The sequence below is a fragment of the Bacillus rossius genome, chromosome 16, assembly GCF_032445375.1.
Source record: "Bacillus rossius redtenbacheri isolate Brsri chromosome 16, Brsri_v3, whole genome shotgun sequence".
Lineage (NCBI taxonomy): Eukaryota > Metazoa > Arthropoda > Insecta > Phasmatodea > Bacillidae > Bacillus > Bacillus rossius.
The window spans coordinates 29,367,707-29,381,101 of NC_086343.1; the positions used below are offsets into that span (position 1 = coordinate 29,367,707).

Genomic DNA, 13,395 nt, shown 5'->3' on the forward strand with positions numbered 1-13,395 from the left:
TTAAGATTTTCTCCATAAAATATTTAGGATTTTTTTTTTGCATCGTATATGTTTTGCTTGAATAAACTTGGTTACTGGTCAATAATAATATTATACATGGTTATTTCATAATTTATTTCAGTGGTGTTATATGTATAGGGTACAATTGGTTAATGACTTAATCAGTTCAAACATTAAAAACATAAAAACTTATAAGGATAATTTTTTTTTACTTCAAACTGGTGTTTTATAAAATAATTGTAATACAGCTTCACTGAGAACATTATTCGCAGTTTGATTCGACTTCGCAAATAATTTTAAACATTCGATTCGACATTTCAATTCAACTTGCAATAAAGTATCATGTATACAATCCAGCATTGCCAGTTCTTTGGAGTAGTGATCAGTCTCGTCATTTGATAACTTAATCCTTACAAACTGTGCAACTTTAAGCATTTCTTCCTTGTTAATTGTTATTTTTCTCTTATTTGCAAATTCCATTAGTGAAGCAATAAACGTCTTCTGTTGACTTAGCTGGCATCTTTACCTCCTTGGATGAAGTGAGTTAAAATATCTACGACCGAAACAACTTCTATTTTACCAGGTTTTTTTTTTCAAGTTTGTGAAGTATAGTATCCGTAATCACTAATTTATCTAAAGAAGAGGAAGAAATTTTTTCAACTGCACTTCCTGAGAGCACGCCATCGAAAAAGTTGTATTCTCACGGGTCTGTTGCTCCGGAGAAATGAACGCTCAAGGTCAAAGTAGTGATGGCCCGATATTCAATATTAGATATCGGAGATCGGTAATATCGGCACATTTTTCAATATCGGACATCGGTAAATACTTGCGATATTTTGATAACCGATGTTTGCTCTCGCCAATAATACTTCTCACATAACCTTAACCGTAATTCCAAGCTTATTTTCCGCGGGCAATTTGTCTTTCTTCATGTCACCATATTACCTAGTAATTCCAAGCATATTTTCCACTGAAACAATTTCAAGATTTCAAGCCTATTTCTTCTTTCTGATACTGCAATGCATCCCGACGGTACAATTCTTCCATGTGTACACAAATCCCAGTCATTAGTGCATATTTATTCGTTTCAGATATTCACAAAATGTTTTCGCTTTATGAATTTTCGAAGTTCACTATGTGTACATAAATTGAAAACATAAACGAAAATAATTACGATATTTAATTTAATAAGTGGTATAGCGGTAAGTAAACATGAAGAAGAATAAAGTTGCTGCTTGATATAACAGACATTTTCTTTCCATGTCGTTTCATGGTCGCCAACTGCTGTTCTATACAAAAACGTTACGTAAGTTTTTACAAAAGCTAAAATATGAAACGTGTTTAAGTAGGGCAAGTTGCAGAAAAGGTATTATGTTGGCTATTTTGAGTGCATTGCCAACAACATAAATAAAGATGTGTGGTTTTATAAACTCTGAAGTACGTTTCAAAGTTGTATTGAAATTACTTTTCACGTATTTTTAACGTGTTTTCGCACCAATAAATGGAGTGATACACTTGTACAATGGTCACAAAATTTGCTAACTGAAGACCTTCCTTTCTAGCGTGTCGTTTACCGTGATGAAATTTTACAAAGGGTACAAAAGTTTGATGTTTTTCGGCGGTAGCCTACAACTCATGTAGTTTAGGTTCCCTACCACGTTCGTGCAACTTCGGATTTCTCTCAAAAATTGAAATTAAAAAAATCGAAGTGTTAGGTTAGGTTAGGTCAGTCACAACATGCTTGAACTTCTGATTTAGCGGCTGAAGTGGCGTTAATAAACTTCGGAAATCTTCTGAAATTCTTGCAGGGAACCGAAACTACGTGAGTTGTGGGCTTCCCGTTTTTCGGACGGTATTTTTCGTAGATTACAGTTGAGACACTGGACTCAGTACATGCAGTGGCTTGTAATTCATACATTATAAGCAAATACACTAGAGACTGATACCGGACAGCTACAAGATTTCTCAACATTTCTCCACAAAAATCTGAAATTTGTTTCCTTGTAGTTATAATATGTTTTTTGCATACAGTAGGTAATACCTACACCAGAATATTGCTTTATCTGGCCTTGAAAAACAATTTAATTTTTTAAGACCTTGAATTTAGAGAGATTATTTGTAGGCCATTATGATAAATTCATTATTAGCTTTCATTTAACATGAATTTACTATATTTTACAATTAATAAAAAAATATACATTCACATATAAGTATGTTTTATTAATATTTAAATTTAACATTTTTCATTATTGTCTCTAACAATACTCCAGAACCACAATTTTATAGAATCAGTGTTAGAAATGAGATAGGCCTATTATCAGAATATCGGAATATCGGGTATCGGTTATCGGATCGGTAAATTTGGAAATATCGGAATCGGTATCGGTATCGGGTTTTTGGATATCGGGCCATCACTAGGTCAAAGCATTGTTGACAGCGTCTGTAATTTTCCATCCCGTTACTTTCCCTTTCAGGGGTGGCCAAGGTTGCTTTGTCTGGTGCGGACTTTATGCGGATTTAAAAAAAATTCCATTTCAAGTATTTAAAAAGAAATGTGCGGACATTATGCGATGGTGGACATTATGCGATTAAATACGGTATTCTCACGGGTGTGTTGGTTGTGGCCGCCGCGCTCGCAGGTGACGGTGGGGCTGGTGAGGCAGATGCACACCAGGGACAGCCGGCGGAGGTTCTGCCCCGACGGCCACTGGATCTCCAAGCACGTCATGATCCCGGTGAGCCGCCCCCCGCACTTCATCCTGCGCCGGCCGCGCCAGAGGATGTACCGGCCCTTCCAAGGACTGCGCGCTTTCACCCGCGAGGAACTGGGTGAGTGCACACGCTCCTTCCCGCACGCACTGCAAAAATATATACGGATAACAGTAGAAACTCAGGGAATTGAAAACGTTGTCTTCAAAACCTGGATAAAACGGGGAAGTTGTCGATATGTAAGCACAAAACTGACTAATTTTTCATGTCCTAACATAGCATTTATTTGGGAACACTGATGCCGTTCTGAACTTGCTGTGCGACAGACTGGAGGTCGGTTGAATGAATGAATGAATGATGGAATGAATGATGGAATGAATGAATTAGGGCTTAATGCCTCGATCATTGTTGCTGATGAAGGGTGAAGTTTCATTCCAGGTCGGCCCGGCCAGACAACCAAGAATGGTAACATTTTCCTGGTAGATTTGAAAATTTGATCCTGTTGATATACAATGACTTTGAAGAATTTTTTGAGGTTAGTCTTTTCACCAAAATTTAAAATTAACTATTCATTAAATAGAAAAGTTTTTTTTTTAGTTATCAAAAGAAAAGAGTTTTTAAACAGTATTTTGTTTCATTCTTCACTGCCAAAACATAGGCGATCACAACTTGCATACAAATTGCGTTTCCAAATGACTTCATTCCACTAAATTTGTTGCTCATTTACCAAAATATAACATGTAGTCTCGAATAATGTACTTCAGTTAAAAACTTAAACTGAGGGTTTCAATAATTTTTTGGTGATTGAGCAATGGATTTAGTGTGGAACGAAGTCGTCTGTAACTGTAATTGGTATGTAGAAGAATAAAACAAATTACTGTTTGAAAATTCTTTCACTTTGACAAAAATAACTTTTCTATTTAATGAATACTTAATCATAACTTTTGGTGACAAGACTAGTCTCAAAAATTTTTCAAAAGTTATTGCATATCAACATGATTAAATTTTCAAGTGTATCAAGAAATTGTTGCTATTCTTGGTTGCCTGGTCGGGCCAACATGGAATGTAACAAAGTGACGTGAATGAACCATTTTCGAAACCATAGTGCCCAGAGGAAACCCACAGTCTTACTGCAGTGTCTGCCGAGTTTCCCTACTTGCGAGAAATCCGAGCTTGATCCCGCCGGGAACTACCCGGATCACAGCAGGGGGGGGGGATCCGAGTGCTCGGCCCCAATTGAAGTTGGTATGGGGAAAACACCAGCCAATGTTGCTTCAATCAAACTACTAATTAGTTGTTAAATATGTCACACTGTTGTAGTTCTGGCAAAAATTTCTGCGAAACCTGAAATTTTTATATCAATTAATACTTTCCCAGGTCTGATGTAACCCTCTGCTTACTAAGCCTATCATAAACAGTTTGGTATAAACAAAACTCATCTTATTTTAGTAACTGTTGGTTTCTAATAAGTGTTTGTAGTTCATCACTTTAAGAAGTCCCGCATAGGAAAAATATAATTTTACTTGTAGCTTATATCAGTTAATATTTGTTACTACAGAGTTTGAGTTAATTATTGGTAGGAAAAATATTTAATGTTTTTATTTTAAGGCCAATTTTGCTTTTAGTGTTATTGTTTTTATTTTTTATGAATTCTGTATTTTTATGAATTTTGTAGTTGGCAATAGGGGCTGGCATCCAAAGCGAGAATTCTTTTTCTGTCACTGTTATACATATAGTATTTCTCAAGACCTCCAAGGGTGATGATTCTCCAATGTGAGGCACATTCAATATTTATTTATTTATATTAGTTCGTAATAAAGGAAATACCTGCTGTTGAATTTCAATAAAAATATGTAAAAGCATTTAGAAAGTCAATCGAAGGTACCTAGATTTAATAGCTGAGATAATACAGAGCTTAGTACCAAATGCCATCCTTTAGTGAGTTTGCTTTGTAGTTTGTAATACATATTTTGGGACCTAGGCTTACATTTTGATTAATTTATTTTAGGGTGGGGCAGTGAAATCCTGTAATCTTCATAGCATAAAATTTTTAACATTTGAAAGATTTCATATTTAAGGAAAAATATTTTAAGAAAGCGAAATTCAGAAATTAAAAAACTAAATGACAAGGACTTATTTATCTCTGCAGAAGCTGTCAAAAAAAAAATGCTTGTATCTGCCACCAGCAACATTGCTCTGGAAATGTTTGTTTGATACTTCAGGAAAAAAAATTTTTTCCCTCAAAAATAAATTTTCATCTGAAGCATAATAATAAGTATTTTTAATTTTAAAAATTTAATAATATTTTATTAGTCTCTCTTGAGATCTACATTTAGATTTAAAAGCACTTGAATTTGATTTTCAAATTTGTGAAAATTAGATTTAAACTCATTACGTTTTAGTAATTTTAGTAATTATTGCTGTGATTATTTTGTTCTTGTTAAAGCACTGGGGATTGTTTTTGAAATGTATTGTAAGTGTAGTTGAGGCATGGACTGCAGCGTGTGGGCGTGTGTGTTGCGGGGACAGAGGAGGGCCCCCCGCTGTCGACGACGGAGGTGCGGGTGATGACCATCGTGCGGGAGCTGCCCTTCGTGGTGGCCTTCCAGGAGCGGGTGCTGCTCTTCCAGAACCTGCTGGCCAACGACAAGCTGGAGCGGCAGGGGGACAGCGTGCACTTCCTGCAGGGCCCCAGCATCCACGTGTCCGTGCGGCGCAACTACCTGTACGAGGACGCCTTCGACAAGCTCTCCCCGGAGAACGGTCCGTGTCTCTCTCTCTCACTCACTCACCCACCCATGCTCACTCACTCACTCACTCACTCACTCACTCACTCTATCACTCACTCACTCTATCACTCACTCACTCTATCACTCACTCACTCTCTCACTCACTCTTTCACTCACTCTCTCTTACTCTCTACCTCTCTCTCTCTCTCTCTCACACACATACTCGCTCACTCACTCGCTCACTCACTCACTCACTCACTCGCTCACTCACTCACTCACTCACTCACTCACTCGCTCACTCACTCACTCGCTCACTCACTCACTCTCTCACTCACTCTCTCTTACTCTCTACCTCTCTCTCTCTTACTCTCTACCTCTCTCTCTCACACACTCACTCGCTCGCTCACTCACTCGCTAACTCACTCGCCCTCTCACTCACTCGCTCGCCCTCTCACTCACTCGCTCACTCACTCGCCCTCTCACTCACTTGTTCACTCACTCGCCCTCTCACTCGCTCACTCACTCACTCACTCGCTCACTCACTCACTCACTCACTCACTCATTCTCTCTCTCTCACTCACTCTCTCACTCTCTCTCTCACCGAAAAGCATTCCCGGCAAAATTTTTCTACGAAACCTGCAATTTTTTTTATCAATTAATACTTTCCCAAAGAATGCACTAATAAATTTTATCAACTGTTTTGTACAAATATACTCAAGTAACAAAAGAAGTTAGCCATGAGGTAGTAAAGAAAGGACAGCAAGGTCTATACATATGGGCATACCTACTTCTTAACTTCAATTATTTACCTGTATAATAGTGACGTAAAACTTGTCAAGTGGTATAAAAAAGTTTGTAATAGAGGAATAATACTATACATTGCACACACATACCTACCACAGCATAGAATGATTGTACTATTAGGTTTTTTACGTATTTTAATTAATCAACATCCATGTTGGTATTGAATATATTGTCACATCACACTTTCAGGGGGGGGGGTTTCTCTTCTTCAAAATGTAGCTCAGATAAATTATAAACTCAAAACATTAACTAGCCATAGAGCGTTTCACTGAGGATTGATCTTAGTAGGTGTATTCTTATACAAGAATAGAAAATCAGGATACTGAGAAAAATTAGATAACTCTAAAAACAATAGAACACATAACATTTATTAAGAAAATAAATAATTAGTGATGACAAATGACGTGGCACCTTCCACGTCCTCTACAATCCTTAAATACCCATAAAGAAATACAGTAGAACCCTGTTATAACGAATCTGAAGGGAGTAGTTTATATGTTCACTATAGAGGGGAAACTTTATATCTGGGAAAACTTTTATATTGGCAATACATACTCAAAAGCAAAATCTTAACTACACATAGGCCTAAGCCATGAAAAGAACGAATGAAAATACTCAAAGCAACAGTTTTATGAGCAAATGCAGATAATATTTTTAATGAACTACACTTTCTATTACCTAATGGTTCTTGGAAATCGGCGTATTATCCTTTTTTCGGGCATTTAATACTCTGTGACGTTATCGCAGCTTGAGAAAGAAGATTGTTCAGCTTGTTTAATATTGTACTTAATGTGGATGTTGCAATTCCCAGTTCCTTTGCTATTAACACGTGCGGGACAGTGGGGTTGGAGTCTCCCTTTTCAATAATGTCCAGTTTATCTCGCACAGATAATGCCTCACGTTTTTTAACGCATTTTTCACCTTTTTTATGTACGTATTTCTTATTGAAGCACATTTGCAGCTTAATAACACGTAATTATTTTTACCGTCAAAAGTAAATAAACGAAAAATAACGAGTCTGGTGCATCAAAGATTACAACGTAACATTTAGTATCGCAGTTGCTAAAGCTGGAACGAAATTTTCTCACTTTCTATGGAAAAATTTTGTCCACAGAGTTCTATCTAGTGGTAGTCTTACGAACCTTACCCGATCAGAATGTCCGAAACGTGAACGATAAAAATGAGACGTAAAAATATTGAATTTGCTGCTATAATGTACATACGTATTTGTGTGGCGGTAATTTATTTATAATTTTGATAACATAATAAATGTACACGTGTTCGCCCATTCTTTAACTATGCAGGGAAAACTATTTTTATTTTCACCAAACTGGTCACCATTTTTGGCTACACGTAGCCTACCGAGGCCACTCGAATACGACTTGTTTATAATATGAACAGTGGACAATCGAGTAGCGTATTGCTGAGAAAAACTTCAATGTGATCTAGAAGAGACGTTTTGTGAAAAAACTTTTAATTATATGAAAATATTTGAGATAAATGTGCATTATGTCGGCAAAATTTGTTCGTGGTACACGGGAAAACGTATCAACATTGACAAAAGTTGTGCGCTATATCCAATAAATTAATACATAACCTCAAATCATTTTGCCGGGACAGACGGAAATTCACAATAAACGGGAATTCATTATAGGCGGGTTCACTATAAACGGGTTCTACTGTAACTTACTAACAAACATTCAGATTATGATTCCATTATTGGAACTAACACAGTAACATTATTTATTCTTATCATTTCCCCCAGGCCACCTAGTGATACCAAACGTCAGTAGTTCTTCCACAACTTCATTATAAAAATTATCAAGAACATTCACTACCTCGAAAAGGATTTTAAAAATTATTTAGTTTAAGTCTATAACGTCATCATAAACATGAAAAGACAAGGATCGTTATACCAACAAATTACAGAGTTTATACTTGAAAATAAACAGGAAACTTTAGTTCTCAACTCCTTACACATTAATAACACAAAGTTTTTAAAACAAATTATTTAAGAGAGCAACTACTACACCAAACGAGAATTTTAAAGTTAACTACGAAGAAACATGAAGTTGCGGAAGGCTAATACTCCGGCATCACCCAGACACCATTTCAATTTCACTCACCTAACCATTACCACGTCGCCGCACGGCCGGGCAGCAGAAAAGCCTTCCACAGAATTACAGCCCCGCAAAAACATTTTACATCTCTTTTAAACCATTTGCTTGGCCGCAAAACCCTTACGGGGAAAACATCCTGACGGGAAGTTTTCCTGTGTTTTCCAAACACGTAAAGTTATTACAACAAGCCGGCCGCGTGCTCTGCCGCGCCGGGATGTCCACGTAGTCAGAAAAATGGCCACCAGATTGCGACACTGCCTGCGCACTGCAAGTACGCACAACCTCGTTCCCAGCTGGCCTCAAAAGAAAACGGTAAACAAGTCTGCACCGCGTTTCTCTGGAACTGCAGCAAACAACGTGTCAGCTGGCCTGGCTGAAACGCGGTCACACCTGTGTCCCCAGACAAAGAAGTGCAAGACTCGCACTCTTTCAGCCCCGCAGAGACCCAAATTTCAACAAATGTGTTACACCATCTGAGCGTGAGGGAAACCAAGTCCCGAACTAGAGAAAAGAATTTAAAATTGTATTTCCAACAAATAAAATAATTAAATAAATTAAGGATAATTTTGAGCCACGTGACATTTTATATATATATCAAAAATATTACTAAATGATTTAAATTTATAAAAATATGCATACATTTGTAAAAGGGAAAACTAGGTATTTTTTGTTAGCATGTGGAGTAGTAGCCCTGTAATTTATTCTTAGGGCTCATAAAGTTAAAAATAATTAAAATAAAATACTTCATGCCGAAATATAAGTAACAAACAGTGGATTCTAAGGTTTTTATTAATTTTCCATGGCTCTGTTTAGCATGTGAAACTGAAAAAGCTTGATATTGAGTGTCCACCCCCTGCCCAGTTGTTTACTATAGGCCATGACTGTCTCTAGCTTTGAATATATATACTGTATAGAAGTTTCGAGTGGATAGGATTTACTCTACGTTTTTCAGGAGCATATGATGAGCAGCTTGGGAACTTCACCGCTGCAGTGCGCTGCCATAACGCCGTGTATCGTCTTAGGTTGTTATTTGCCCGTTAGAGCGCAGCACTGTCGCCCGCTGTCTTTCCCCGCACCCCCCACCCAACATTCACTGCAGCTCAAGGTCGTTCAACGGGAGTTTGTGCGTCACAAAACTGCAGTGATGAGAGGTGGGGTAGAGGGTGGGTGGAGTACAAAGCGTGTTTGAGGGATGGTGGGGAAGGGGTGTTGTAGAGTTCGACACTTGTCCGCTAGGGACCAGCACAAGTCGGTGCCAAAGAGATGGTGGCGATTGCGGCGGTGAATTAACTAACTACAGTAGAATCTCGTTACAAAGTACATCAATAAAGCCTCAACTTTTATACTTAGTAATTAAAGTACTTTATTATAAAAGTTACCTTTAAAATGTAGTATTTTTGAATTTTTAAAAATAAAGTAGTTAATGTTACATTAACTTGGAAGCAAATATTTGTAAAACAACAAGAATTTAAAAAAAATACTGAACATAATACAGTATCCTAAATTCTAGGCCTAAATATACAAAATTTATATCTGTCGAACACAAAATGACAAATGGGTTAAACTATTTTGCAGATATGTACATTTATTGGGATAGAATTCCCTCGTCATCTCCTAGGCGAAGTCTCTTGCGACCAGCAGATAAAGATGACTGTTCATACAGTTTAATAATTTTTTCGCGATTTTTTATTATTGTTGACAGTGTAGTGGGAACTAAACCAAACAACCGTGCCACATCTGCATTTTTCCTGCCGTAGTCAACTTATATTAAAATTTCCTTCAAAGTAAACTGCTTGCGTTTCTTTTTATCTTTTTGGCCATCCATCCTGATTAAAATATTCAATCAACAATATTGTTTTCCTTGTGCCACGTCAAACGTAAACAAACCTCTCATCCATAGATAACCATAGCTCCGCACTAGTAGCGCGCGTCGAGAACATGGCTGTTGCAGGCAACATTCCGACCTTCGTGGCAGAACAAAGCGTGTCGGCCATGTTGTGACACCAAACAGTTCAAAAATTAACCTGCTTATATTAACATTATTGGATTTTCTACTTTGTATATAATTTAAACTATAATTTTTATTTAATGTTTGTGTCTGCGGTAATTGAAACTTTTAAAACGTGCTCTATAAATAACCAAAGGATGGCGCAACTAAAAACAATTGTCTTGAAGAGGGGCGAGACTGCAATCGATTGTTTAGATCGTCTCGTGCACTAAAGTGTGTGTTCCATGGAGGACGACGAATGGCGCGTTATACTGTACTATGATTCTATGAATCGTTGATACAATGTTTGTTTACGTTTTATACTTGTTAACGATTCTTGAAAGTGATAAAAATTAATCGTAATGTACATTTATATTAAAGAACCCCTGCGCAAAATCAGTAACTATTATGTAAAATTTTCCTGATAACTGGAAAAAAATGGTCGTTGTATTGAAAGGTAGGATACGTTTTTAACGTTAAAGTGAAATATTTTTACATTGTTTACATTGGTGTTTTGAGCGAGAATTTAAAATCATACGTTGAACTGAAAGATACGTTATTCTGAAGTACGTTGTAACGGAATTTCACTGTACCTCAAAACCGTATTAGAAATTTTAACCTGGGCTGGCGGCTTCTATACAGTATATATATTCAAAGGTCTCCAGTGACCTCGCGGACGGGATGGAACGCCGGCTCGGTAGTGAGTGGGCCGTCGGTTGGCAGAGCCGGACCTGCGGCTGAAGATGCGGGTGCAGCTGGTGAACGTGGTGGGGCTGGACGAGGCGGGCGTCGACGGCGGCGGCCTGTTCCGCGAGTTCCTGTCCGAGCTGCTCAAGACGGCGTTCGACCCCAACCGCGGGTTCTTCCGCCTCACCAAGGACAACCTCCTGTACCCCAACCCCAGCGTGCAGGTCATCGTGGACAACTTCCCGCGCCACTACTACTTCGTCGGCCGCATGCTGGGCAAGGTTGGACCCGCGCGAAGCTTCCGCTAGGCCAGGGGTCGGCAACCTTTTGAGTCGAAAGAGCCAAAAATTACAATTTACAAAATTTCAAAGTTTTTAAAGAGCCACAAAAATTTTTCTTGCCAAAAATAAATAGTACTTGCATAATAAAGATTTTTGATAAAAAAAACTAATCTATTTTTTTATTCATAAGAAAAATTTATTCATATATATAAGTAGTGTTTTTTCACAACAAAATTGATAATATGAATGGTCTTATTAGATAATCACTTATTATATTAGTAAAAAATTAAAACAATAAAACACTTACTTACAGCACAGCCCGTAAGTACTAGTAAAACGAAAACCTCGGGCGGATGGATAGCTTTGAATTGATAATTTAACTGCTTGATGACATATTGTTTAGTAAAATATAACAAGCCTGGAAAAAAAAAACCAGGCTTACTACTGGTTTGTAATAAAAAAGTATTTTCTGTATAAATGACCTGGTGATGCAGTATTTCTGGAACGGAACTAAAGAGCCGCAGCTTCACATCCAAAGAGCCGCATGTGGCTCGCGAGCCGCAGGTTGCCGACCCCTGCACTAGGCGAATCAATCAAAGCTCTTTTTCACCAGGAAATATGCTATTCATTTTATTTGAAGCTTCAGTAGTGATGCGAAGGTTTCCGTCTGTTGTGAAGCTAGGCGTTAGTTGTATAGCTTTAAGACGTGGCAGCCTAAGACTTGTTCAAGAAAATACTTTATTTTAAATTTTTTTTTTTATAAATTTTGCATGAATACATTTGGTTACATAAAATATTGAATGCGGCACTAAGCTTTGCTTTTATGAATGCTCAATATTAATATTATGCATGGTTATTTTATTAATTTTTTATTTACTGGTGATATATACAGGGGCCCAATAGGGGCAATAGGTTAATCACTTACCTAATCAGTTCAATTGTCAAAAATGTTAAAATATTGTTTCTTTACGTTAATCCAGTTTTTTTTATAAAACAAGGTAATACAGAGTTGTGAGAACAATATTCACAATTTTATTCAACTTCGCAAATATTTTAAACATTTAATTTAATATTTGTTTCACATCAAAAAAACTAGTATTCACACAGATTTAACCCTTGTTCCCTATAATGGTTTGCATCTGTTGTAAAACCCTGTTAAGATGTTTTACTAGGGGCTGGATTATAAAAACTAATTAACCGGGAAAACTTCTTAAAAAGGACTGATCACGGATCAGTCACTACATAAAAAATAATCACTCAAATTACATACTTAGGTGTTTTACAGTTTGTTCAGCTTTCTCTTTTAAAATTGGGCCATTTGTGAGGATTCTATTACTACACAGATTTGTTTAGAAAAATTCTCACATCAAACTTTTAACTGTTTATTAAGAACTTAAGTAGATGTTGTTTTATAATTGAACAAAATACCAGTGGTTACGATGCAACAATTATTGATAATATTATGCATATATTCAGATCAACAAAACAACTTTCAAACTTAATAATTTACTGATTTAAGTTTTTTTTTAATTTCATTTATTTTGACTCCATGTATAATCCTCCCTTGTTTATTTAATTTGTTTTAAGGATAATTTTTTCTTGTACTCTTTGTGAAGTGTGGAAGGAGAAACAAAATTCACTGTATGTTAAAATTTGGTGAGAAAAGTATTCGATCTTTGTGAATATTATGGTGTTTAATTTGATTGAAGAAAAACAAAATTTGCAGAGGCCCAGTAATAATCACTGTAAATGGATGTGTGGGGTGAGGGTTGTGGTTTAAAGTGGTGGTGACTATGGTCTTCAATTCGATTGAAGAAAAACAAAATTTGCAGAGGCCCAGTAATAATCACTGTAAATGGATGTGTGGGGTGAGGGTTGTGGTTTAAAGTGGTGGTGACTATGGTATTAAATTAGATTGAAGGAAACAAAATCGCGGAGGTCCAGTAATAATCACTGTAAATGGATGTGTGGTGGTGAGGGTTGTGGTTTAAAGTGGTGGTGACTGTGGTATTCAATTCGATTGAAGAAAAACAAAATTTGTGGAGGTCCCAGTAATAATCACTGTAAATGGATGTGTG

The 13,395-nt window shown here is 36.9% G+C and overlaps 1 protein-coding gene across 3 annotated transcripts in view; it reads left to right on the forward strand.

The window, feature by feature from the left end:
• LOC134540084 (ubiquitin-protein ligase E3C) overlaps positions 1–13,395 on the forward strand; it is a 64,555-nt gene that overhangs the window by 24,134 nt on the left and 27,026 nt on the right. For all 3 annotated transcript variants that reach the window (XM_063382551.1, XM_063382552.1, XM_063382554.1), the window contains exons 9-11: positions 2,640–2,829; positions 5,239–5,472; positions 11,073–11,317. In XM_063382551.1, coding sequence (XP_063238621.1) covers positions 2,640–2,829; positions 5,239–5,472; positions 11,073–11,317 — 669 coding nt within the window. The remainder of the gene's footprint in view (positions 1–2,639; positions 2,830–5,238; positions 5,473–11,072; positions 11,318–13,395) is intronic.